Source organism: Terrapene carolina, unplaced genomic scaffold (genome assembly GCF_002925995.2).
Source record: "Terrapene carolina triunguis isolate 2854851 unplaced genomic scaffold, T_m_triunguis-2.0 Scaffold174, whole genome shotgun sequence".
In the NCBI taxonomy this organism is placed as follows: domain Eukaryota; kingdom Metazoa; phylum Chordata; order Testudines; family Emydidae; genus Terrapene; species Terrapene triunguis.
Genome location: NW_020664525.1, coordinates 2585846 through 2612445, shown reverse-complemented (window position 1 = coordinate 2612445; position 26600 = coordinate 2585846). Strand labels below are relative to the sequence as shown.

Below are 26600 nucleotides of genomic sequence, written 5' to 3'. Positions count from 1 at the left end.
AAGTTTGTGAACATTGATGACTTCTAATTCACTTTCAAATTCAAATTTGAAATTCAAATTTGCAGAAAAATTTCTCATTATCCACCCACCTATAAAACTGAGTATAAAACTAGTCTAGAATTGATTGTGTCCATTTAGAGTGTGACCCAAAGCCCATTGAAGTCAATGGTTTCTTTCCATTGACTTCTGTAGGCTTTGGATTAGACCTTTACACAGTAACCTGAGTAATGGCATCTGAACCAGTTTCCCATGTATTTCAATAGATGACTTATGTGCCTAAAGATTTTGTACTAAGGTTCTTCTAAGGATTTTTCACCAGTAGACAAGTGTGAGGCTGGATTCTTATAATAAGATACAGAGGATCATGTTCTAAACTCTCATTTCAGTCCCATGTCATGAAAACATTAGACAAATAAGGCCCCCCTTCAGTTCCCATTAAGGTCACTAGAGAGATTCCCATTGACTTAAGTGAAATTGGATCAGGACTGTATCACTTTCTAGTTTCTCCAAGTTACTAAAATGATAACCCAGGGTGCAGAGAAACTGTATGGTTTTAAGAATCTTTTCAAAACGCAATGACTGCTCCCTACGCAGAGATGACATTTTACAAATCAGTTTGCCTGCACTGGTCCTTAATTAAGATGAATATCACGGAAAAAGAATCTATCATTTAACAAGCTTTTTCAAAATATGTTTCCTGCTAATACAGTTTCGCATGGCTACATGTCAACCCTGACATTTTTATTTCAAAATGCCAAGTAAAAATGTCTGTAGACTTTTTGTTCTTTAAAACTTATACATGTTGCTTCCTTCTTTGTCTCTCTGTCTCTGTCATAAACATAGCCGTAAAGAAACACTGTATGGAAGTAAATGTTCCCTTGCAACAGCCCATTACAAATATTACTACTGAGTATGACACTGCAATAGATTATCTGAGGATATTAGTTCGCATCAAGGCTTTGAATGGTGACCACAGATGAGAACAGAGAAGAGCAACTTAATCTATATGATTTGGCAGAAATAATTTCATTACAAAGGGACCAATTTTGCCCTTTTGATTTTTAATGCCCTGTTACTAGGGCCCTATAGAAAGAACCTGAGATAGATAAATGGATAGACCTCTCTAATGTTCAAGTTTAAAGACATAAACCTTACCCTTGACAAAAGAACCTTCAGAATAGAGGAACGTAGCTACATACATGCCTATATATGTATGTGGAGTTGGCATCCATGTGATCAATTGGAGAGGCATGCTATAAATTGCATAGGCAAGTGATAAATGTGTTGCATTCCTATGCAGTTTATCTCAGACATAGGACCATGTTTCCAGCCCCTTAGTCTATCTCCCGGGGACTTCCCCTAACATTTCAAACCCCTCAGCAGCTTCAAACACCTGACTTAGTTTTTTAAATCAACCTACAAGAGAAAAGTTGACTCCTGCATCCCCCTAAAAGTGGAATTTCCCCCCAAACTGATCCCAGGTAGAGGCCCTAATGCTGATGTAGGGAGAATCCTCTAGTGCGACTGAGCTGGTGTTGTGGGTCTGATGCCACCTTCCTCTGTGTGGCAGGGGACCATGGCTGGGCCAGGTACTATGCAACATCAATACGAGAGGCCAGAATTTGGACCTAAGTAAGGAGTGCAGGATCAAGCAGTACGTCCCCAAAGAGGGAAGTTCCTGTCCGTCACTGATGGCAAAATGCAAATCTGCCATTCTGGACCTAGGGAGGCTGGAGATACACAGGCACCTTACATAGTCATCCCAGTACAGCCAGGAGAAACACCTACTTAAAAACACAACATACAGTGAAAGATATTTAAGGTGGCCACTCAAAATACCATCCAAAACCAGTTACTTACGACAGGTGCTCTTCTACTGAAAGTTGTACTCCAGGGGCCATATTATGCTCTCTGCTACGCCAGGGCAAATCTGGAGTAACTCTACTAGAGCCCATGGAGTTACCTCAGATTTATACTGAGAGCAGAATCTGGCTCACTATGCTTTGGGGGCAGTCGCTCGGAATGGGAGATTGTCTCATAAGGATGGTCTCTGGTACTGGTTTCACTATATTTGGCCATGATTCAGATCACAGTGTATTTTACATATTACCAAACTCATATTTTCTATAAGGTGTTAATAGGAGGCCCAACGTTTTCATTAAATATAATCTCACTCACACCAGTGTAATGGAGACTAACTGCAGAGAGTCAGATTCTTCTCTGACGTACCTTAGTGTTTCTCTATTGAAGTCAATGAAACCAGTTTACACCAGCTGAGGTACTGACCCAGAGTAGCTACAGAGTATGCAACCGTTCTGATTGTCATTAGTAATAATATACATTTTCTACACAGCAGACAAGGCCGAGGCTCCATTTCTAAATACGAGCCATTCAAATACTGTTTGCAGCCCAAGCCAAAAACAAAACATCCAAGAACGTCACATAATGTTCTTGCTGTTACTCTCTTGGAAACTCTCTCTTCCCTTAACTTTCTCTCTCCCACTCCCCCCTTCTCTCTAACAAGGTATACATGTGTGTACAGTACATACTGTATGCACACATGACAAATACTGGTATGTTTTCTATGATGTCTCACGTTATTTTCTGTGCTCCACTGCAGTTCAAAGCAAAAGGGATATCATCTTTCTTTTGGATGGATCACTCAACGTTGGAAATGCCTACTTCCCATTTGTACGCGACTTTGTTGTGAGCCTAGTTAACGGCCTTGATGTTGGAAATGACAATGTACACGTTGGCCTAGTACAGTTTAGTGATACTCCTACAACTGAATTCTTTTTAAACACATTCCCAAACAAGGCAGATATCATTACTCGCCTGAGGCAGTTGTTCCCTAAAGGGGGATCAGTGCTGAATACTGGCTCGGCACTAGACTTTGTCCTTACGAATCACTTCACTGAAGCTGGTGGGAGCAGAATAGATGAACAAGTTCCACAGGTCCTGGTCCTGCTTGTAGCAGGGCAGTCTGCTGATGCATTCATACAAGCGTCCAATGCATTAGCTCGGGCTGGAGTGCTGACGTTTTGTGTTGGAGTTAGAGATGCCGATAAGGCAGAACTTGAGCAGATGGCATTTAATCCAAGACTGGTGTATTTTATGGATGATTTCAGTTCTCTGGGAGCTTTACCACAGGAGTTAATTAGTCCTTTAACAACATATGTTAGTGGAGGTGTGGAAGAAGTTCCACTTACCCCTTCAGGTAATATCTACCTTTCTTCATGTTGACTGTATTAAGTTGGTCTTGTTTCTTTTGATTGTTTCCTTTGAATGATGCACAACTTCTTACTTGTCCAAGGCCCTGATCCAGCAAAGCATTAAGCCTGTGTTTAATTTTATGTGGGTAGATCCATTGACCCACTGAAGTCACCACTAACATGCTTAAAGTTCAGCAACTGCTCAAGTGCTTTGCTGAATCAGCACTGAAATGGAGATCAGAATGGGTCTATGACCACCATACCAAATATCCTGCCCAATTGTCCCCGTAGCCTTTGTATCCCTACCACTTGGGATGCATTAGTGCCTACGATAGGTGTTTGTATGGACCAACTCACACGTAGGGAGTGGTTACTGCTCCCCACAAAAAATGAAAAGGAGAGATTAATATAGTGGAGAACAGCATAGATCAACCAAAGAAAAAGCAAACCCCCAACATAAAAGGCTAGAGTTGACCCTCAGTTGCAACCCCACTGAAATCAATGGGCTGGTACGGGTGTAGAGGAGGACAGAATTTATTCCTGATAGTGAGTTAAAAGTTAATGAAAGTCTCTGATATTATCTCCAAAAATATTTGTGTCAGGTTTAAAGTTAACCTGATATATATAAATATTTTCCCCAGAGTTCTTTTATTGTGGCTCCCTTCAGAAGGGGCTATTAAAAAGATTAAGATTATTTAGTTTGGAAATGCGAAAATTAAGAGGAATTTAACAAATAGATAACAGATTTTCCACTTTGCTTTGGAAAGTCAATGAAATTAAAAAGTGACCAAAGGGAAATAGGTAAAGTATCCCTTTTCATTTAGTTAGATACTTTCATTTAGATACTCTAGTTAATGAAAATCACTCAATCGTTTTAAATATCAAAATCCAGCTCCTTAAAAGTAAAGTTTCCATGATGACCCATAAAAAGGTTTTAACATCTTGTTTTCTTTTTCTTTCTATTTGTTCTAGTGAGTAAGCAAGACATTTTATTCATGATTGATGGCTCATCCAACCTAGTTGGGCAGTTCCCTCTTGTCCGGGACTTTGTGCACAAAATTATTTCTCAGCTCAATGTGAAGCCGGATGCCATCCGAGTCTCTGTGGCTCAGTACAGCGACAACGTCCAGGTGGAGTTCACCTTTGACCAATTCCCATCCAAGCAGGAAATACTCCAGAAAGTGAAACGAATGAAGATAAAAACGGGGAGACAACTGAACATGGGGGCTGCACTGGATTATGCAGTGAGGAATCTGTTTGTGAAGAGAGCTGGAAGCAGGATTGAAGAAGGCGTTCCTCAGTTCTTGGTTCTGCTTTCTGCTGGGAGATCTACTGATAACGTGGAACAACCAGCAGAGGCCCTGAAAGCAATTGGTGTTGTCATTTTTATTATCGCAGCCAAGAATGCCGATATCACAGAACTAGAAAGGATAGTTTATGCTCCACAGTTCATTCTAAAAGTCGATTCCCTTCCTAGAATTGGAGACATACAACCACAGATAGTGAACTTATTGCAAACCATAGAAATTCAACGACCAGGTATGGAAAGCCACCATTTCTTTTGTTTTTATAACATTGAAACATGCATCAAATTTGTTTCAGAGGACTAAAAAAAATGTTGCAAAATGGTCGTTGTAAATTAGAACGAAACACACGAAACACACACGAAACAATGGATCCTGGGCCTGATCTTTTCACTGAAACTGGTGGAAAGTCTCCCATTGATTTCAGTACATTTTGGTTCAGGCCCAATATGGTTGAGGTTTAAAATAATGATGTAGCAAGTGGTAGTCTACGTTGGTTTTCCTTCATTCAAGCGCTAATCCAGTAAAGCACTTCAGTGCATGCTTCCCTTTAGGACAAACAGTCTCATTGAAGTAAAAGCGCCTATCTTATGCAGAGACTGCAGCCCCATTGTGCTAAGCACTGTGCAAAGATGGTGTCCTAGACAGTCTCTTCTCTGAAGAGCTTACAGCATGAGTAGCTTTAAGTGCTTTGCTGGATTAGGAGCAAATTAGGGCCAGGTTGTCTCTATTTCTCTTCCAAACTGATTTTGTTCTTCTTGAAAGTGGTGTGGGGAAAGAGGAACATGGCATCATCGACAATCCAGTGCATAAATCTATGGCTTGCCATCCTAGATTCATTTCTCTAAATTTCTTCTTGAATGAAACATGAACGGCTTTTATATTCTGCACCCAGATATCAACCAGTAAATTAAATGCTATTGAATCAGTTGCCATTATAACCGGAGGAAATTAAAATGGCAGAACTAGAATAAAGGATAACAAAAGGGTAACAATTCAATTATCAAAATTCTAAACAGCATGGTACCATAGAGACATCATCTGTGAACACATATGCCTTTTTTTGTGAAACATCCCTGCTTTGCCAGCAAAGACGATGGGTATTATGGGCTCCTACCAGCAGATGGAGACAGGGAAAATGCAACATACTTAACATAAAGCCTCCATAAAGGTTCTAGCCAAATGAACCTTATCTGGTCTTTGACAGGCAGTGACTGTTTACTGGTTGGCCTGAACCAGGGTGTTGAAGTTTGGTGTGAGTTTGTTCGGTAGTAGAACTGATCAAATTCTTTTAGCTTTTAGAACTGTTCCACTACTTTTATCACAAAAATGATTGAACATTTTTCATTTTTATTTCAGTTCACTTCTTTATTTTGCTGGCTTGAGCCAGTTGAAATATTGTCACAAAAATATTTTCACCATTGTCCAATCAGCAGTGGAATTTGTGTGTGTGTGTGTGTGTGTGCGCAGCATTACTTATTTCTAGGTTAGAATGCTCCCCGGGGAAGTTTTTTTTCCCTATGTCTCTCCTCCATCTTGCACCCCTCTCTAGGGCACTCTATGTGGAGTAGTCAACTGGTGCTAATGTGTTCCACTCCCTAGAGACCCTTGATCGCTTTGGGAGAAAATGCCCCCTGATTACATACTCCATTTGTCTTCCCTTGCTGAAGGCTGATGCCTCCACTAAAGAGTATAGAGCCCCCTCCAGACTAAGTAGGTATCACCCAGCACATGATGTCACATGGTTTTCATTGGATTTCCATCCATCTGTCCATTAGTCAAGAGCATTTGACTGCCTGGGTAAAGGTAAACTATAAAGAAACAGGATCAGCATCTGTGATACATGACCTAAGATCCCAAGCGTTTCCTCTCTCTGCAAATCATTTTATACAGAGCATGTCTACTTTACACCGAGAATCTGACTTATCTTCCCCTTCCCTCATTGTCTCCAAAAACAGCTGACGAAAGTGAGAAGAAGGATGTGGTGTTTGTGATTGATGGCTCAGATGGTGCCAGAAGTGGTTTCCCTGCACTGAGGGCCTTTGTGCAAAGAGTGGTCGAGAGCCTGGATGTCAGTCCTGACAGGGTCCGTGTTGCCGTGGTGCAATACAGCAACATCATACAACCCGAGTTCCTTCTGAACGCCTACACTGATAAAGCAGATGTGATCAGTGCCATCCGGGGCCTGTCCATTATGGGAGGGGCTCCTCTTAATACGGGTGCAGCCCTGGACTATGTCCTAAAGAATGTGTTCACCAGCCCAACTGGCAGCAGGATAGCTGAAGGTGTCCCTCAGCTATTGATTCTCCTGACATCTGGTAAATCAAGAGATGATGTGAGAAGGCCCTCGGTGGCCCTGAAGACTGGTGGCATGGTGCCATTAGGCATTGGAATTGGAAATGCCGATATCACGGAGCTGCAGACCATCTCGTACGTTCCAGACTTTGCTGTTGCAATCCCCGACTTCAATCAACTGGATACTGTACAGCAGGTCATCTCAGACAGAGTCACTCAGCTCACCAGGGAACAAATTGAAGGGCTAGTCCCGGATTTTGAATTGACAACACCCAGTCCAGGTGAGAAGGTGTTTTTTGGCTGTTGAGTCTGCAGAGCAATGCTCATACGAGTAAGATTCAGAGACAAAAAACTGATGTTTAAATAACATTATGGTTGTGACGCAAAGAGGGAAAGGCAAGGCATTCACAATTAAGGCTCCAAAACCAACCTCATCTCCCTGCGGATTTATCCTCTATTTGCTCGCTTGTACCCGGGTTTGCAAGGATCTGTGTAATTCCTGCCAGTCATTCAAATACATCTATAGGCCCTGTGGTCCATGCAGGCAGACTGCTATGTCTACACAGTCCACTGAAGTCAATGCAGGCTCTGGACCATAGTGTTACAATAAATAAATGGGGTGATATATTAATTAATAACTTAGTGACCAGGCAATTTCTGCCCCCGCTTCCCCAAAAGAAAACTAGATCATTTAGTTAAGAAACTGATATTTTCATGTAAATTCATGTAGATTTTTCCGACATTTATAATTCAGGCACAGAACTTTGCTCTGACCTGAAACCGGGTAGAAAAGCTCATCATCAGGAAGCAAACCTTCCTCTTGGGAATAACAGCAACGGGGAAAACAACTCTCAGATGGCAAGTGTAGCGCAATCTAGTGATGCAAAAGAGAGGGCGGTGTCACTGAACTCACTTTCTCAATGTCTAGTCTGCCCTGTGTAAGGGGTAGCATGGGGCTGCGCCTCTCTGGGAAAAGACCAGAGAAGGACCTGGTGCTCAGAGATAATTCTCACGTTTACTGCCTCATGTGTGTGGCAAGCTAGTCTGGCCAGTGAATAGGGGGGAGGTGTGGAGCCAGGGTTCCTCTGACTTCCTGCCTTCTCAGCCCCCTCCCTGGCCTTCACTCAGAGGACTCAGATCAGGAGAGCAACCATTACTCCACCCCACATGGCCAGAGTCGCAATCTGAGCGGGGGAGCAAAGGGGCTTTAATGCTTCTGTTCCCTGACACAGCCAAGAGAGAGGGCTGACAGGCTCCCCTCTGTCCACTAAATGACAAATCGTGATCCCTATTTTTTTTAATTAGTGGCTGTATCGAAGTGAGATTGTGAGAGTGCGGGACAGAAGGTGGCTTGCAGGGTCTAGCCTCACTTGGATTCCGAATGTTGTAAGTCAGAGTTGTGTATGAGGACTGCAGACTAGATTTCCACACTATTTAATCTTACACGTCAATTTCATTGGACAGCTAATTTCAGCAAGGTGCTGCTCGCTGATGACCCCGAAAATGATGATGTGTAATTGCACATCTGCGGGTGCCTTAAACTTTTGCCCTTTAGATCATTTACCAATGCAACTCTTGGGCATACGTGCATCATCTGAACTCTTTCTCTTTTGACAGTGAGCAGCAAGAAGGATGTTGTGTTTCTCATTGATGGCTCCCAATATGTTACCTCTGAGTTCAATCTCATCCGTGGTCTGATCGAACGGATGGTGAACTCCCTGGATGTGGGTTTCGATGCCACCCGGGTTGCTGTGGTCCAGTTCAGTGATGACTCCAGGGTCGACTTTCTTCTCAATGCTCACTCCAGCAAAGACGAAGTGCTGAGTGCTGTGAGAAAATTAAGGCCCAAATTTGGCCAAAGAGTTAATGTAGGAGCTGCCCTGGAGTATGTATCGAAAAATATCTTTACAAGAACTTCTGGAAGTCGCATAGAGGAAGGTGTCCCTCAGTTTTTAATACTGCTCTATTCCCGCAAGTCTGGTGATGACATAGAGGACCCTGCCCTCCAAATCAAACTAGCTGGAGTCGCACCTTTGAGTATCGCAAAGAATGTGGATCCTGAGGAGCTGACAAAGATTTCTCTCAGCCCTGAGTATATATTCTCAGTGAGAAACTTCCAGGAACTACCCAGCCTAGAGCAGAAGCTGCTCACCCCTATTAGAACGCTGACTTCAGACCAGATACAAAGTCTCCTGGGAGACATAATAGTCCCTCCGGGTAAGATTGTCTGATCACCCAGTGCCTTTGTGTTGCTGTTAATGTAGCTATTGCTAAAAGTGCAAATAACTTTCCATTTTTTCCCTGCCAACAAGTGATTTCCCCCTGAAAAACAAATACAGCACATTCGCACTGTCAGGAGAATGGAGATTCATTAGCGATTTCATGGAGATATCAAGGGCTAAGGTTTTCTGGGCAAAAGCTGCATTGCTTACCTTGTCTGCAGCCCTTTGAAGAGTTTTCTAGTTAAAATGAGCATAAATCTGGGGCCAAAATGAGGTTAGGAACATTTAAAGAAATGAATGCATAAAAAGTAGAAGTCAGAGTGCAGGAGAGTAGGATTTGGGGTGATATATATTTATAATTTTGGATGTAAATTTAAACTGACAGGTAAAGCCAAAAAGAGGCAAACAAAAAACACCGCCCCCCCAAAAGAAACCAACTCCAATTCCCATGCCTAAAGGGTGGCTTTTCACTTTAATAGATAGCACATTTTAGCATTCCCCCTTAAAAACAAAGCATATGTGCTATATTTATCAGGTGAATGGAGCTTCATCAGAGATCCCATGAGTTGGGTCATCCTTGGGAAGAGATTGCTCAGAAACCTTACAGCAAAGCTCAAGCAAAGGAGGTTTTTCATGTCAGTAATTTTCCTCTCTCCTTGACGTTTTTGTTCTCCTGCAGATTTGGACGGTGATAAGAAGGACGTCATCTTCCTCATCGACAGCTCTGACGGCGTCAGGGCCGACGGTCTTGCACACATTCGGGATTTCATCATCAGAATTGTTCAGCAGCTGGATGTTGGGCCAAACAAAGTGAGAATTGGTGTTGCCCAATTCAGCAATACTGTATTCGAGGAGTTCCTTTTAAAACAACACAAGACCAAAGATGCTGTTCTGCAAGCCATACGCCGCCTGAGGCTAAAAGGAGGGTCCCCACTGAACGTTGGCAACGCGCTGGACTATGTTGTGAAGAATTACTTCATTAGGTCTGCAGGGAGCAGAATAGAAGACGGGGTCCCCCAGCATTTAGTCCTCCTCCTTGGAGGGAGGTCCCAGGATGATGTGACTAGACCTTCTGCTTTGATTGCATCCACTGGGGTTAAAATCCTGGGTGTAGGAGCAAGGAATGCAGACGGCACTCAGTTGCAGAGAATTACCAATGATCCTCGACTTGCATTCATAATCAGAGATTTTACAGCACTCCCAACCATTGAAAAGAGATTCATCAAATCATTTGAAGAACCTCAAGAGCCTACACTTGCACCTCCTCCAATTCCAATTCCAATTCCTGGTCAGTCTTTTATTCATGTTGGTATACACTGGGGGGAACCTTCGGGATGCAGCATGGGATAAAATTCTCATAATTTGTAAAGCTGTTCAGAATTAATGTATTTTAGTCCTTATTGCTTTGCTTGCATTGCACTAAAGAATACTTGCCGAAAGGGCCTTGCAGAACTTGGAAAATGGTAGAATTTAGAATGTGAATAAGACGGAAATATGTCCCTCATAAAAATAAATAACATATTATATAGCGTAACATTTGGGTGGGGTGGGTCCATGCTCTGAGGTGGCACTGAGCATTCTGTCTCTTAGGGGCATGGCTGGCTGGCTCTTGCTCACATGCTCAGGGTCTAACTGATCGCTGTAAGGGGTTTGGGAAGGAATTTTCCCTCAGGTCAGATTGGCAGTGACTTTGGGGGGGTTTCCGCCTTCCTCTGCAGCGTGTGGTCACTTGCAGGTCACTTGCCAGGATTATCTGGGTATGTCTCACTTAATCATTTCCCTGACATTGTGGGGGCCTCGGGCACTGGTGCCCCTCAGTCCCTCTTGTTCTCTGCCTGTGGCACATAGAGTCTAGCCTCCTGTGGGCTGTCGTACTTTGGTCTCATTTCGGTTGTTGAGTTTAGTATGTGGGTGCTGGGTGGTGGTGTTGGCCTATGATACACAGGAGGTCAGACTAGATGATCTGGGGGTCCTCTCGGGCCTTAAACTCCATGACTCTATTATGAATATGATGTTTTATGGACCCTTTCTTCTGAGTGGTCACAAAACTGCTCGTGTCGCTGAAGAAACATAAAGATGAGATGGAAGTGATAGTGAAACATGACATTACTTCACATGGGACCTGCTCCAAAGTCCATTGAAGTCAGTGGAAAGATTTCCATAGACTTCCAAGAGCCTTAGATCAGGACTATATTTAGGAGTTCTCCTAGCCTTAAAATAGAACCAGGCATTTTGCTAAAATAATAGAGGTTTTGCACTTAGATTTGGCATTTGGAATTCTATTCTCTGCCTTTCCCCACCCCCAATCTATCCTGTTCTCTGCACTGGCTTCACCCTGGTGCTTGCATGTTGTGTGTGAATCACTGTTTTTATCATTTGCTTGCTCAGCATTTTCCTCGTTTGATTTTTCACTGGCACCCAGTAATGAATTACACCCAATGGTACCCTAATCTGGAATCTTGATGGACAAACCTCTTAATGTTTGGTTCTGATGAGCCCATAATCTTTGGGTGCTCCTCCAAAGCTTTTGAAATACAGTCACTCCTTTTCTCCATGTAACCATGGTTGTCTCTTTCAATTACCCTAACTGTGCCCTTTGTACTCTCGGCATATAATCTGTCACCCTAAATGGTTGCCTCAAACCTAAGCATATTGATTCTCTTCTCCTTCCTGTCGCTATGGTCTCTTTTCTCCCAAGAGGTCATCTCTGGTTGATATTTTGCCACATCCAAAATGTGGTCTCAATAGATCTTGCAGAACCTGCTTTGCTGGCTGGTTTCTTCAAATCTCACATTTCAGAGGGCTTTCCTAGTTCATTGGTGCTTTAGGACATTTTCTCCAGCACGGACTGACTGATTTGGCTATGGATTTAGCAGGCTAGCAGCACAGGTGCAGAGCAGGGGCAGGGAGATTTTTGGACCTCAGGTGCTAATATGAATCCCCAAAAAGGTGAGGTGTGAGCTGGGGTTTGTGTCAGTTTGTATAGTCCGGCCAAGATTTTAAAAAGTGACTTGTGAATTTGGGTGCTAGCAAAAGAAGAGACATCTTAAAGGGGCCCGACTTTCTGAAAATGCAGCGGCCACCTGCTCACTGAACGTCAGGTTCCTTTAAGATTGGCCATCCAAAAAAGGAGGCAGCCATTCACTTTTGAATGGCTTGGTCTTCACTGACTCAGTCACTCATTCTGAATCAGCCATAGTCTTACTGCTCATCTTATTTTCCAAGGCAAGACATGTTTCTCAATGAAATGCAGAATTATTTCTATGTGCAGCACGCAGCCTTTGCCGACAATTTAAGAATGGTCTATTTTCCTCTAGGGTTTGAGACAATATTCTGGGTGCCACAAAGCATTTAATACCCACCTTCTTTTTAACTGTTTCAGATGGTAAAAAGGAAGTCGACATCGTGTTTTTGCTGGACAGCTCCATCAATTTAGGGAGAGAGAACTTCCAGCAGGTTATCCAATTTGTATATTCCATAATTGATGCTCTCTATTCAGATGATAAATCCATTAAAGTGGGATTGGCCCAGTACAACTCTGATGTGACTGATGAATTCTTTCTCAAGGACTATACCACCAAAGACCAGATCTTGAGTGCTATCAACAGAGTAGCCTACAAAGGAGGCAGAGTGGCTAATACTGGAGAAGGCATCAGACACATCCAGGCAAAGCACTTTGTGAAAGAGGCTGGTGGCAGGGGGGAGGACAGGGTCCCTCAAGTTGCTTTTATTGTGACAGGAGGCAAACCTTTGGATGACGGACAGACAGCGGCATTGGCACTGGCAAACGCAGGTGTCAAGGTGTTTGCCGTTGGTGTGAAAAACATTGACCTGGATGAAGTGAGCAAGCTGTCCAGTGATAGTGCCACTGCTTTCAGAGTGGCAACGGCCCAGGAACTGTCAGAACTGAATGAACAAGTGTTGATTACTCTTGATGCTGTTATGGAAGAGCAACTGTGTCCAGGAGTGAGTGAAGCCAGAGGTAAGTGCCATTGTTGTAAAAATATTATTTCCATGTATAGTTCTCCTCTTGGAGCACTTTGTTTGCTTTAAACAGACGCCTCCAATAGCATCCTTGTATTCCTGTTCCCGTGCTTTCTTAAGCCTGGATCTTGCAAATTCTAGTGACTGGGCTCAGCCCTAGACTATAAACCCTTCCCTAGATGGTAAGCTCTTCAGCACAAAAACCTTCCTATCCATCCGTGGAGCACCTAGAACATGGGGTGGGGGGGTGGTACTGCAATATATGTCAAACAACAATCATTCTAAGATGACAAACACTAGCATAGAATCATAGGGCTAGAAGGGACCTCAGGAGGTCATCTAGTCCAACCCCCCTGCTCAAAGTAGGACAAATCCCCAGAGAGATTTTTGCCCCAGATCCCTAAATGGCCCCCTCAAAGATTGAACTCACAACAAGCAGGCCAATGCTCAAACCACTGAGCTATCCCTCCCCCCCATAGAATCATAGGACTAGAAGGGACCTCGAGAGGTCATCTAGTCCAGTCCCCTGCACTCAGGGTTGATTGATCATGTGTTGACAATGATAGTATCTCCACCTCAAACAAAATAGTTACTAAATGATCTAATGCTGCCCTGTGGATTTAAGTGTTATCTGATCTGACTGGCCCCTTTGTACTGACTTAGTTAGTTTTCATGACCAAAGGCTTACTAACTGATAAACTCAAAACTGACTGCCCAAGATTAGTATGCATGTTATACCAGTGAATTCCAGCTTGACCTCACCTCACCATGGATTTTGCCTTTAGATCAGAACTGGGTATAACTATATATATATTGGAGGATTAAGGATTGTGGGGAGAAGAGTAGTGAGATTTACCCCTTTTGTCAAGGTCTGCCCTGAACTTTCAGGGCACATTGTCATATTGTAGGATCTGTTTCATTGGTCCATCCTCAGAGAGTGATGGGCTTTGTTTGGCTCTAGACAGCCACAAAAGAAAGTACTATCCAACTAGTGGGTCATTCTGTAGATAGCCCACGTCACATGATGCTGGCTCCTCCTCATTTCCAGCTCACTGCATGGCTGCAGATGTGCCAAGATGCATACAGAAGCAGCTGGCAATAAGGAGGGTGATCCAGACTGGTAGGGCTCCAGTGGATGGACTGGGAAGGGAGCTGAGACTGCGTGATGATCTCTCTGTTAAGATGTGGTCCCCGCTGGGGAAAAGTTAGACATGCCCATGATACAGATAACAATAACATTTTGCACTCATCATTGCATCTTTCATCGAAGGATTGCAAAACACTTCACAGAGATCGATTACGGCTCACAACATTCCTGTGAAGTCGATAAGTACAGATGGAGCTAGCAGAGTCTACCTGCCATGCCAAATGATACAAAAGTGTTTGGCCACTAAACCGTGAATAGAACCCAGGAGTCCTGGCTCCCAATGCCCTGCTTAAACCACTAGACTTTTTGCATCTCATATTAAATCTTTGTACTAATTCTCTCCTAAAATAATGCAAGACTTGTAATTCTGTGCAAATCAAGGTAAAATGAAACTCCAGTTTTTGGCCGCAAATAGTAGCAAATGAAAGGAGAAAACACTTGCCCACTATTAAAGGATGGACAAGCTTTCACAGAGGCAAAACAAGGTATTTCTCCATGCAGTCTAGGACACATTTATTTCTTAGCGGATTCATTTCCTATTTGTTTTTGAATAGATGAAGTCGAATTCTAAACAATAGCTACACTGAGAAAAACATAGGCCTTTCCCCAATATAACCACTTTTTATTCATTGTTATTATTATAAGTAGTAGCTAGGGCTCCAAACCAGAATCAGGGTCTCATTGTACTTGCCACTGTCATTTGGACAACTAGCACAAAGATTGTCGCTTGCCCAAAGAGCTCACAGTCTAGGATTCAGATAATATTCAACAGATGAATAAGCGGTGACTCAATTTAAAAAAAAAATAAACAGAGTTCTGTACCTGCTCTGTTCTGAAGCAATCATTGCAGAATCATAGAAGAATCATAGAATTACAGAATATTAGGGTTGGAAGAGACCTTGGGAGGTCATCTAGTCCAACCCCCTGCTCAAAGCAGCACCAACACCAACTAAATCATCCCAGCCAGGGCTTTGTCAAGCCGGGCCTTAAAAACCTCTAAGGATGGAGATTCCAGCACCACCCTAGATAACCCATTCCGGTGCTTCACCATCCTCCTAGTGAAATAACTTCCCCCCACCACTTACTCTGTGTCTGAATGAGTCTACACATTTTTCCTCCCCAGAATGCAAACTGGATGTGATACTTGGGTTTGATGTCTCGGATGTTGGACCAGGGCAAAATATATTTAATTCTCAGAGAGCATTGGAGTCCAAGGTAGAGATCATTCTGAACAGAATTACCCAGATGCAGAGGATCAGCTGTACTGGCAACCAGCAGCCGACTGTGCGAGTGGCAATCATGGCGCAAACACGCACCGGAGTCGTTGAAGCCTTTGACTTTTCCGAGTACCAGCCGGAATTGTTTGAGAAGTTCCAAGACATACGCAACCGTGGTCCATATGTTCTGACAGCACAGACGCTGAGCTCTTACCAGAGCAAATTTAGAACAGCTCCTGCCAACAACGTGAAAGTAAGTCTGCGTTCTCCTCTCATTCTAGAGGTTTTTCGATGTGCTTTGAAACAGAAACACATTGGGCAAGATTCTCTACTGGCTTAAACAAGCACAGCTCCAGAGAAGTGAACTTAGCTCTGCCAGTTTATACCAGGTAGGAAATTGCCCCACTGAAATGTTGAGAGCATGAAAGATTTCCTGACACTGAAAAGCAAAGATCTCTAGATGTCTGGGTTTTTCCCCATTATTTCTTTACTTGGAATATTGCTGTATATATATTAGTTTAATTGATGCAGGGAAATTAATAAACAAAGCATCCTTGTTAGAGCATCTTAACCGTATTGCCTTGCTGCACTTAAGTGGCATTTTAAAATATATTGTAAGGCACAACACTGTGGAGTGTCACTCCGGCTAATGTTTGTGAATACAAATTTGGGCCATTTACTGAGCTGTAGCTATTACTAACTGGAAAATGTACATCTGAGTAACATGATCGGGCACGTCAAGCCAAAAATCCATATGTGAAGGCCAGGAGGAACCAGTAGGATCTGACCTCAGACGAAATGTGCACCTGAGGAAAGTATGTTATTGCAAGATCGGCTCTGAATATTGTGGTGTAAATTCCATTGACGGCAATGGAACTAAGCAAAATTGACACTAGCTGAGAATCTGGCCAAACATTTCACTGTATGTGGCTGTGTTTCACAATTGAGGCCTGACTTGAATTTTTTCCTTCCCAGGTGGTAATTCACCTAACCGATGGGATAGATGGTGGGATGGCTCAGCTGGAGGCTGCGTCAGCCGCGCTGCAAAGAGAAGGTATTCAATCACTTTTCATTTTGCTTCATTTTGCCCTGGGCTTCTCATAAAAGGGGTGCACCCAGCTTTTTGATGAATGGCGAGGTCAGTATTAAGCTGAATTCGCACACGCTTGCTGTTTTTAATCCTCTTCCCCTTTGAATAATGCTATGGCGGCGTTACTCTGACGGAGACCCTGTGCGTGGTATATCGCGGGCGGAGGCAAGCCCATGCGGACAGACTCAGATCTAAATCTGAACGTCTCAGAGTCTGGAGCACAGGGGTGGAGTTCAATCCAGGATCCACACAGCTCTGACTCAGTTTACATTAACTGATAGCTTGTGACCTGTGACGGCAGAGGATTCCCGGGATGCTGATCTGTTTCATCCAAAGTGATGGCAGCGCAGGATGGGAAATGGAATCCTTCTGGTACAGAGCAGGGCGTTGGCAATGGCAGTGCAAGCCCCGCCCTGCGCTGCTGATAGGGTCTGAAGGGACCAGCTATAGGAATGAGATGGGAGTTCAGCGTCCACGCTCATTCACGGGCCGATTCTGCAAGCCCTCCATACACGGAACTCCCATTGGCTGCAGGGCAAGTTCCAGAGGCAAAGGGCTGGCAGGACTGGATCCACTGCCTTTGCTCTTTCCACCTAGGATTATACACGAGCTAGATTGTATTGTTAAGCAGCAACCCTGCACTGCCACTGGAGACATTCTGCCTCCTAGTGCACTGTGGGCAGTACAAACTGCTACACCCCTTTAGAGAGTGCAAAATAGGCCTTGCACGCTCTCACAGCTGACCATGGTGCTCTCTCCTTCCTGCCCCCTTCTGGGCACAGTGCTCCTAGCAGGAGCATCTTGGGACAGCCCGGAGCACAGAAGCTGCAAAGCTGACCCAATCTTCTGCAGCCCACACAAGAGCAAAGCAATTCCTCGCTCCCTCTCTACTGCACCACCCAGGTATGGGGCCAGCAGGAATCTAGCCCCATGAGGACAATTTTGGTCCTCTGGCCACCTGCCCCCACCGGGCCGAGACCACTAAGTAGCTTTATAAGGACAAATGCCCAGCCACCAGGTGTTTCAGCCATTAAATGAAGCAAATTGGATTCAAGCTGGTGACCTAGAGGTGAAACACTGTGTGTGTAGCCCATCCACTACCTACTGGCACCTAAACATGATGACTTTCAAACCCAGAGAGAGGCAGATGGATCATTAATCCCTTGCATTATCCAGACCCCCTAAAATCATTCAAGTTAATGAACATGTGCCAATATTTTCTTTAGATTTCCAGTTAAGCAGACAGGAACAATCCATGCTTAGATTTTACAATATGCATGCTTCCAAGTGTTGCTGGCGCTTTCATAGAAATGCATTCTGTTCCAATCCTTCAGGTGTAAAGGCTCTCATCTTCGTGGGGCTGGAGAGAACACAAAATTTTGAGGATGTGATGCAGTTAGAGTTTGGACGTGGGTTCACGTATAACAGGCCTCTCAGAGTAAATCTGCTGGATTTAGATTTCGAGCTGGCAGAACAACTTGTAAGTAACTTTGAGCTAACAGCTTGTATAGAGCAGAAACTTTACAAACACTTACAAATCCTCCCTCCATGGAGCTCTGCTGATTTACACGAGCTGTGGATCTAGCCCTATAAACTCATTTGTGTATTTTTGTGGATGCTGCAGTGAATAAAATTAAATCCTGACTTTCTTGTGTGAACTGGTGCTGCTCTATTGATTTCAGAGGAGCTATGCCAGTTTATACCACCTGAGGATTCAACCCCGTACTCCAGATGCGATGCCACAGAACGGGACTATTATTTCCCTGTTCCAAGAAGTTAGGCCTCTCTATATGCCATTTGCATTAATCTTGCTGCTTTATCGCACTACAAACTTGTGGCTACCTTGCTCTCACTCTGTGTCACCATGAAATCTCTTTAGCAATGCTGCTTTCTAGGTTTCTTCCTCTGCGTGGATAGCTGTCTTTCACTAATATTTCTGATAATGAACTAGCTTGCACTTTTATTATTTTACACCCATGTATGTAGTCTCTCTAGGGCTCTTTGCAATAATTTTCTATCTTCATTGTCATTTGCAGTTGCTCCCAGTTTAGTATCTGCTGCCAGTTTTATAACCTTCCTCGTCCAGATCATTAATCAAAATATTAAATAAGACCAGATTTCACACTGATCCTTGTGTTACCTCCACTGAACACTTCTCCCGCAAATCACTACCTAGCTGTTTAACATTACCGTTTGGCTTACCATTCGAGCTAGTTTTCAGTCTACCTCTATGCAATTCAATTTGAATGAATTTTCCTAGTAAATGCTGAGTAGAGGTAGGTGAGACCTCTGTGACAAACAATTTACTTGCTGAATTTCGTTACTGGTTTCCTGCTAACGAACTACCCAAAACTAACGAGGAGTCCAGTGGCACCTTAAAGACTAACAGATTTATATGGGCATAAGCTTTCGTGGGTAAAAAACCCATTTCTTCAGATGCATGACTCCACAAAAGCTTATGCCCAAATAAATCTGTTAGTCTTTAAGGTGCCACCAGACTCCTCGTTGTTTTTGTGGATACAGACTAACACTAATACCTGGTACCCAAAACTAGACTACTTTTTATTAACTTGTCTGCTCTTTGAAATTGTTTTGTTCAAATGACTTTCAGCCTGCGGGTTGCTCGCTGTGAGGATTCGTTGGAGCATTCCATGCTCATGATTTGACATTTCCGCATTGAGAATGGTCACCTTAAAGCATATGGCATTGTTTCTGGGCGAAACTGGGGCATACCAAGGCCAATGCACCACTCAACTCTCACTCAAGTCCTTGCATTGGCCTTCTGCCCAGGGGTGAATTTAGATCCTCTTTTCCCTGATATGTGATCTAGCCTGTATGAATTACTTCCACTTCTGCCTGAAAAGGAGTTTGCTGGGAGTCTGGCATTCACTTTCCGTGAACGTGTCTGTACACACATCTTTGCTTGCATGGACCTTTGGGAAGAGCAAATAGAAATGGTTGCAAATATAGTGGAGGCAAAATTCCATTTAAAAGTGTCTAAAATCCTGGTGAATATTTTTTCTCCATCCTTGTCTGGCTCTGTTTCTGAGGCCATATCAAACATTTCGCTAACATTCACTAATATCCAGGTTCTTACCCTGCAATGAAACCTTGCTCAATGTGGATAGACTCCTGAACTTGTGCAGCGTTCACTGCAGGACTGGGGGATAAACCTTAGGTCCTTCATCTACTAAATTACTCTTCCTGCATATCTGTCCATCACACAGCACTCAAGGACGAATGTTGCTTCGGGAGTTCATCTCCTGCATGGGTTTTTAACAGCTTGCTTTCATTATAGGATAACGTCGCGGAAAAAGCATGCTGCCGAGTGCCCTGCAAGTGTTCTGGGCAGCGGGGAGATAGAGGAGTGCTAGGTACCATTGGACCAAAGGTACGTTGCTGCATCTAGTTTCATAATAGCCAAGCTTAGGTTCACATCTCACAGAAATCCTCTCCAGCTTTCAGACCTTTCCCCTAATAAAGCAATATAAACGTAGCACTCACTCACTCCAGCATCCTGCATTCCTAGCTGAGAAGGGGGGAGGGATAGCTCGGTGGTTTGAGCATTGGCATGCTTAAACCCAGGGTTGTGAGTTCAGTCCTTGAGGGGGCCACTTAGGGATCTGGGGCAAAATCAGTAGTTGGTCCAGCTAGTGAAGGCAGGGGGCTGGACTCAATGACCTTTCAAGGTCCCTTCCAGCTCTATGAGCGAGGTATAGCTCCATATATTATTATAAGGAACAAGTTCCCACATTATTATTTTAAAAGTGCTTTTTATTAAAAAAAAAGAGTTCTGAGCTGCAAAATGGCGCTTTTTTAGTTTTTAGATTTGCTTGTTTTAAAATTACAATTCAGGAGGAGGGTTGAGTTTTAGAGACAATCATCTAAAGCAACACTAATGAAATTGTAGGGCTTCATGTTACATAGTAATGGTATTCATTCAGAATACAGTTCCAACTAGTGTCTCCAGGCAGGGTCAGAACCTGATTGTGCCGGGTGCTGTACAAACACAGCAGGAGACAGACTCTGCCCCAGAGCATTTACAATCTAATTTAAGACAAGACACAACCAGTCGGTGTAGCAATCGGATGGGACGGTGTCGGGAAAATGAAGAATCCTAGTGATAGAAAACATGTGGTTGCATAGACTAGCTTTCTGCACAGCTTGAGGGTCTGTGGAAGTCGTAATCAGATTATTTAATTTAACTAGTTTCTTTATAGATTATACCTCCCAAACGTCTGCTCTGTATTAAATCCAGGGATATTTTGAACAGGGGCTTAAAGGGGAGCATGGATTGTAGCAAGGAAACCTCAGATATTGTTTGAAAAATCAATTGATATGCCTTGGTTTTTAGGGCGTTCCAGGTGAGAACGGCTACAGAGGCTATCCAGGCGACGAAGGTGGACCCGTAAGTAACTGCCTAGAGTTATATTGCCTCAGAGGGGAATGAAGGGGTCGCTTGACATTGCTCAGATTGTTTCTGGCTGCGGTGGGTGGTGGGGAGCTGGGACTTTGTGCCCAACATCCCCTCCTGTGAACGTGGGGCAGGGAGTGGGAGGTGCCCTGCTTCCAGCCCCCCACTAGTTACTGGCCTGACTCACAACGGGGCGTGAAATGGTGTTAGAAGCAAGGGGGAGCTGGGGAAAGGTGTGCCTTTCAGTCTCTGGGCTACTCCGAGGGCGGAGCACACACCTCTTCGCCACCCCTTACTCAGAGCAGAGAAGCTTTGGCCGCACCTGAGTTACATAGAGAGCCAAACAAACAGAGCAAACACCCTGCCTGTGTGAAGATAGTGGAGTACCCCAAAGTAATGGATACGGACTAAAAGAAATGTGGAGTGATTGTTCTGCCCTTTTCAGTCCAACCTTTGGGATATCAGACAGTAACAGTGATGGTGAAGACAATGAGTCCCATGATTTCAATTTCTCATTAGCATCATCGTCTCTGAACCGTCACTTCACCATGAAGTCCTACATAAACTAAGAAATAAACAAACACCCCGTGATGCACAGCACCAGATGGTGAGATGGAGGCCAACGGGCTTTTCTCATCCATCCAGCAACATAACAGAGAGAAGCCAAATTCTGCTCTCCGATACTATGTGCCATGGGAGTTGTGTCTGAATAGTTAAGGGCAGGATCTCATTACCGACCCGTCCAGAATGCATTTTCTTTTAGGAGAACCTCCTAACACCGTTCTGTATTTGAGAGGCTAGAGACAATTTAGCCAGAAGATATTATCTTTCAGTTGCTTCCTGAGACGAGGGTTGGCCCCCACATGTCGTGACCAAGGTCATTGGCAGGATGCTGTGAGGAAACTCACACTGCAGCTGCCTGACCCTGTCAGTTGCATGATTTTGTCATGTACACATGCCCAGCCCTTATATGCATTTTCAGTTTCTGGTACAGTAAAACCACAATCCAAGCGTGTAAATACACAAAGTTAGGGTGAGTCGGGTGTATCGTAGCCCATTACTAATTGCTCCATTCCTACAATAGGGTGAACGGGGTCCGGCAGGTGTCAATGGAACTCAAGGATTCCAAGGTTGTCCTGGTCAGAGAGGAATTAAGGTATGTTTTTAATGAATCTCTAGAGAATACAGCCAGATCCTAAGTGGGTGTCAATCGGTGTAGCTCCATTACAGCTTTTTTCTCCAGCTGAGGATCTTATGCAAAACTAGGAAAGGAGAGAGAAGAGAGGAGATTGATTTTCTTGACACCATCACCATGTGTGAATGTTGGCTCAGGGCTGGGATTGTGTGTGGGAGGGAAACTGCAATTGGGAGACAGAGAGCAAAGTGAGAAGATGACTATCGTTTTAAATGGATGTATTAAATAATGGCTCAGAAAAGGGGACAAGGAAAAGCAAGAACTTGGGGGGATTTGCAATTTTTATTATAAATATTCATAGATTCTGAGGCCAGAAAGGACCATTCTGCCACATGCCAAAGAATTTCTCCCAGGGATTCCTGTATCAAACCCATATCTTGTGGGTGAGCTAGAACGTTTCCCTTAGAAAAATATCCAGTCTGGAACATCCCTTGGATATAGATTTATTATGGCTCAGAAAAGAGATCAGGCATGAGGTCATTAGGTTGAGGAGAAGGGGATTTGTTTAAGGAGTAAACTATTTATTGAGGCCACTGGCTAAAATAGACATTACTTTGTGATGCAGCATGAGAATGGGGGAGGGGGCCCAATTTCTGAAGGCCACTTTACGGGCTAGATTGTGCCTTTGTCTTACTCAGCAAAGTAAGATGAGTAAAGGGCAGTAAAAGCCACACTCCAAAGTCCCTGCTAGACTAAGACCTACCCAGATCTTGGGTCCGGTGGTGATTCCAACCCCTGTTCTCCAGATACTCCCTGTGGTGAATGAGTGTGGTGGGGAGGGTTTGGAGAGTGGTCCCTCCCGCCCCCCACCACTACTTGCTGGTCAGGGGAGCTGCTGGACGGAAGGGAGCACTCTGTCAAAAGCTGCAGTGAGAGAGGGTTGTAAAATTCCTTCCCAGGGCGGTTCAGCTACATGTTGCCCCTCACTTTGGGCTCAGTCTGTCCTCAGCTCTCCTCACACTTGGAAAAGTTCCTTAGAAAACAGCTGTTTGACTAAATAGGGCTGCTGGCTCCCATAGTAGATTTTTTCCAAACTCTTCATGCTTATCTGCTGACTTAGCGCACAGTCCAGCTCCGGTGCTTAATTTGTAATGAAAGAGCTGCCGGGGCTCAAGTAATTAGGTGCCGGGGCTCAAGAAATTTGTTTACTTTCATAACTGACGCGGCAAGCCCAGAGCTGCCGAGGCTCTGAGCTGCCAAGCCCAGAGGTGCCGGGGCTCTGAGCTGCCAAGCCCAGAGGTGCCGAGGCTCTGAACTGCCAAGCCCAGAGGTGCCGGGGCTCTGAGCTGCCAAGCCCAGAGGTGCCGGGGCTGTGAACTGCCAAGCCCTGTTACAAATTAAGCACTGTCCAGCTCCCACTGATGCCAGCTGAAAGGCTATAGGGATGCAGATAACCTGGCTGCCTCCCCTTCTCACTTTGACTGGGGGAGGTTTATGCCCCATCTCTCCCTAGCTGCAGATCTCTGTGGGAAGTCTCTAGGGGAGAGTAACTGTCTATTTTCTGTTATCTTCAGGGCTCCCGCGGATTCCCAGGAGAAAAGGTATGTGAACATGTTACAAACATAACGACAATGACGGGCAGTGCGCGCGTGTGTGAAATATTTCCTCTCTTCACCTATGTGTACATTTAATCATTTGTACCATGCTTCTTTTATTCTGTAGGGTGAACTGGGAGAAATTGGCCTGGACGGCATAGATGGAGAAGAAGTAAGTCATTTTAATGAGCTCTCTCTTAATGAGCTGCCGTGGTACTATTCCCCCTAAAGCAGCAGAAATTCTTCTAACGCGTATGTCTTTGGCAGGGGCAAAGAGGCCTACCAGGCACTTCTGGGGAGCGAGGCAATGCCGGCAGAAGGGTATGTTTTATTATATTCGCTGTTCCGGAATGATTACACTCAGTGACTCCAGTCCTTGGCTGGGGTGGAGGGACACACCACACAACTTGGGAGGGGATGGGTTTAAGCCACTTTTCCGCTCTTCTCATCCTGGGCTGGACGTGCAACAGTCTGGTCCCATGGTATAAGAGCAGCCTTCAGGCTGCTCTAAATTATATCTGCTCCCTGTATTCTCAAGGGATTGTTACACCAGCTAGGGATTGCTGGGGCAGAGGGAAGCCCTGGGCATGCCCCCTTTCTCCTGCCACATTTCTTATCTCAGCAGGGAGTTGGAGAGCATAGGAGCCACTAGATCACCTGTACAGCAGCAGGGGAACCTCCTACACTGGGGAAATCCTCCCATGACCAGCTATACCAGCTGCAGGGCTGCTGTGAGTGTAGCTAAGGATCAAAGCCAATATGCTCCCTTTCTTATGAGTGGCTGAATACTTTTTATTCATTAAGACTTGTACCAAAGCCAATAGCAGTGGGCAAATCCAGAGCCAAAGGGACTCTCACCAGCAGCGATCAGTTTTATTCCATGAGTCAAATTCACACGGCTCAGCTTGATCCTGCATTCCTCACTTCATCCTTACGGGCGTTTCGACAGAGAGAGCAGAGAAGGATCGCAGTTGATGTGCTGAGTAAATCTACCCCATATAGGCAGGTGTGTGAACCCGTTCTGTGGTGTTTCTAATTTTCTGTATATCTCCTGAAAGGGCGATAAAGGCGTTAAAGGAGTCAGAGGAATACGAGGTGACCAAGGGCCTCGAGGTGATCCGGTAACTATACTTTAGTCTTTGTAAGATTTACAACGGCTAGGCCTCCCCACTCTGCCCTCGGCATGGATTAGCCTACAAGGATGGTTCTTCATTCTGCTGCACCCAGAACTCCAGCTGATTGGGGGCTAGATCCTTGGTGCCTTGTAGCTCCACTAGAGTCACCAGTTGAGGATCTGGCCATGGCTGTGTTAGGAATGTACAAAGAGGCCCTTAGTAAGGGACAGATTGGACAAGAGCTGTCTGTGCTGTGACCCCACTTCCAGAGTCCAGGCACATGTTAAATTGCTGTTGCCATATACATGTCAGTAATATGCCTATTTCCAGATGCCTGCCAGCAAGTGACCCATTGAACCTACCAAGGACGGCTGCTCAATAAGATGTGCAAGTAAACATTACAGGTTGCCTTGTAATTAAAGATGAGAAACCTTCCTGTTTTGAAACCCAAAGGTGCAGTCTAAAAATATGAGGCTGAGATGAAGCAAATCAGAACAATATAAGAAGCACACATGAGCCAGTCTGTATTACATGGCTGAAGAGAAGAGCCATCTAAATAGACAGACATAGCTTCACAGGATCTAGACGCACTGTGAAGGTGGTAAAGTAGTTGCCATACGAAGGCACGATTATACTCCATCATACCTGTTCTCTAAGTTACTGTGTGGGCAAAGGAAAGCCCCAATGTAGTTGCTGCCTGGGCAGAATCAACACGTGGCTAGCACTTGCCTCTTGATATTGACTTATGTTTAGGGTTACTAGATAGCAACTGTGAAAAAAAGGGACGGGGGTGGGGGTTAATAGGTGCCTATATAAGAAAAAGTCCCAAAAAAAGGGACTGTCCCTTTAAAAACGGGACATCTGGTCACCCTACTAATGTTAAACTGGCCATTCATTTAGTTATTGGAAACATGGTTTCGTTATATGAAATCCTTTCCCCGTTCTTATACCACTCTTGCAATATGTCTCATGTCCCGAGCAACCATTGTGATCTATTTCATACAATTTATGTTAAAAAATGAAATGTGGATGTTGAAATATGATGGACTCTTTTACAGCGTGTGATGTCTGCCTCAGTGCCCCACTTACACCGGTATTTTTCATTGCTTCTGCTGCTTTCAGGGTGAGCGTGGAGCCGATATCACACAACGGGGATCCAGAGGCCCAAAGGGTGAAATTGGACCAATGGTAAAGTATTGAGATTTTTTTTTTGAAGTATGATAGAACAAATACAGCAAGAAAATAGGACATTGCAAACAATGTTTAGATTTAGGAGAGCTGGTCAAGATTTTTCAGAGGGCATATTTTTCCACTGAAAAATGGCATTTTGTTGAAATTGAAACTTTCTGTGGGACCATGTCACTTTTAGCAAAATTTGATTTAAAACCATTTGAAATGAAGCCTTATCGGAGCAGACAGTTACAATTTCATTTTGACACTACTCTTCATTGAGAAATGTATTTCTTTTATATTATTATACATTGGAATATACCAGGGGTTCTCAAACGGGGGGTCGGGACCCCTCAGGGGGTCGCGAGGTTATTACATGGGGGGTTGTGAGCTGTCAGCCTCCACCCCAAACCCCGCTTTGTCTTCAGCATTTATAATGGTGTTAAATATATAAAAAAGTGTTTTTAATGTATAACGGGGGGTCGCACTCAGAGGCTTGGTAGGTGAAAGGGGTCACCAGTACAAAAGTCTGAGAACCCCTGGAATATACCTTAATAAAAATTAATTATAATATAATATACATTATCATTTTTAATATCGATTTTTTTAAACTCCAAGATTGGAATGAAACATTTTGATTTTATCCAAATGGAATGCTTCAATTAACCTGAAATGAATTTTTTCCAAAAATTGTGTTGAG

At 44.1% G+C, this 26600-nt stretch overlaps 1 protein-coding gene across 1 annotated transcript in view; it reads left to right on the top strand.

Moving 5' to 3' along the window:
* LOC113406977 (collagen alpha-3(VI) chain-like) overlaps positions 1–26600 on the top strand; it is a 111077-nt gene that overhangs the window by 38225 nt on the left and 46252 nt on the right. Inside the window, exons 6-22 of the mRNA XM_026653976.1 lie at positions 2621–3217; positions 4185–4751; positions 6475–7092; positions 8429–9028; positions 9713–10321; positions 12416–13015; positions 15288–15634; positions 16357–16435; positions 17806–17951; positions 19770–19862; positions 20826–20879; positions 21970–22041; positions 23595–23621; positions 23743–23787; positions 23883–23936; positions 24674–24736; positions 25853–25918. Coding sequence (XP_026509761.1) covers positions 2621–3217; positions 4185–4751; positions 6475–7092; positions 8429–9028; positions 9713–10321; positions 12416–13015; positions 15288–15634; positions 16357–16435; positions 17806–17951; positions 19770–19862; positions 20826–20879; positions 21970–22041; positions 23595–23621; positions 23743–23787; positions 23883–23936; positions 24674–24736; positions 25853–25918 — 4637 coding nt within the window. The remainder of the gene's footprint in view (positions 1–2620; positions 3218–4184; positions 4752–6474; positions 7093–8428; positions 9029–9712; positions 10322–12415; positions 13016–15287; positions 15635–16356; positions 16436–17805; positions 17952–19769; positions 19863–20825; positions 20880–21969; positions 22042–23594; positions 23622–23742; positions 23788–23882; positions 23937–24673; positions 24737–25852; positions 25919–26600) is intronic.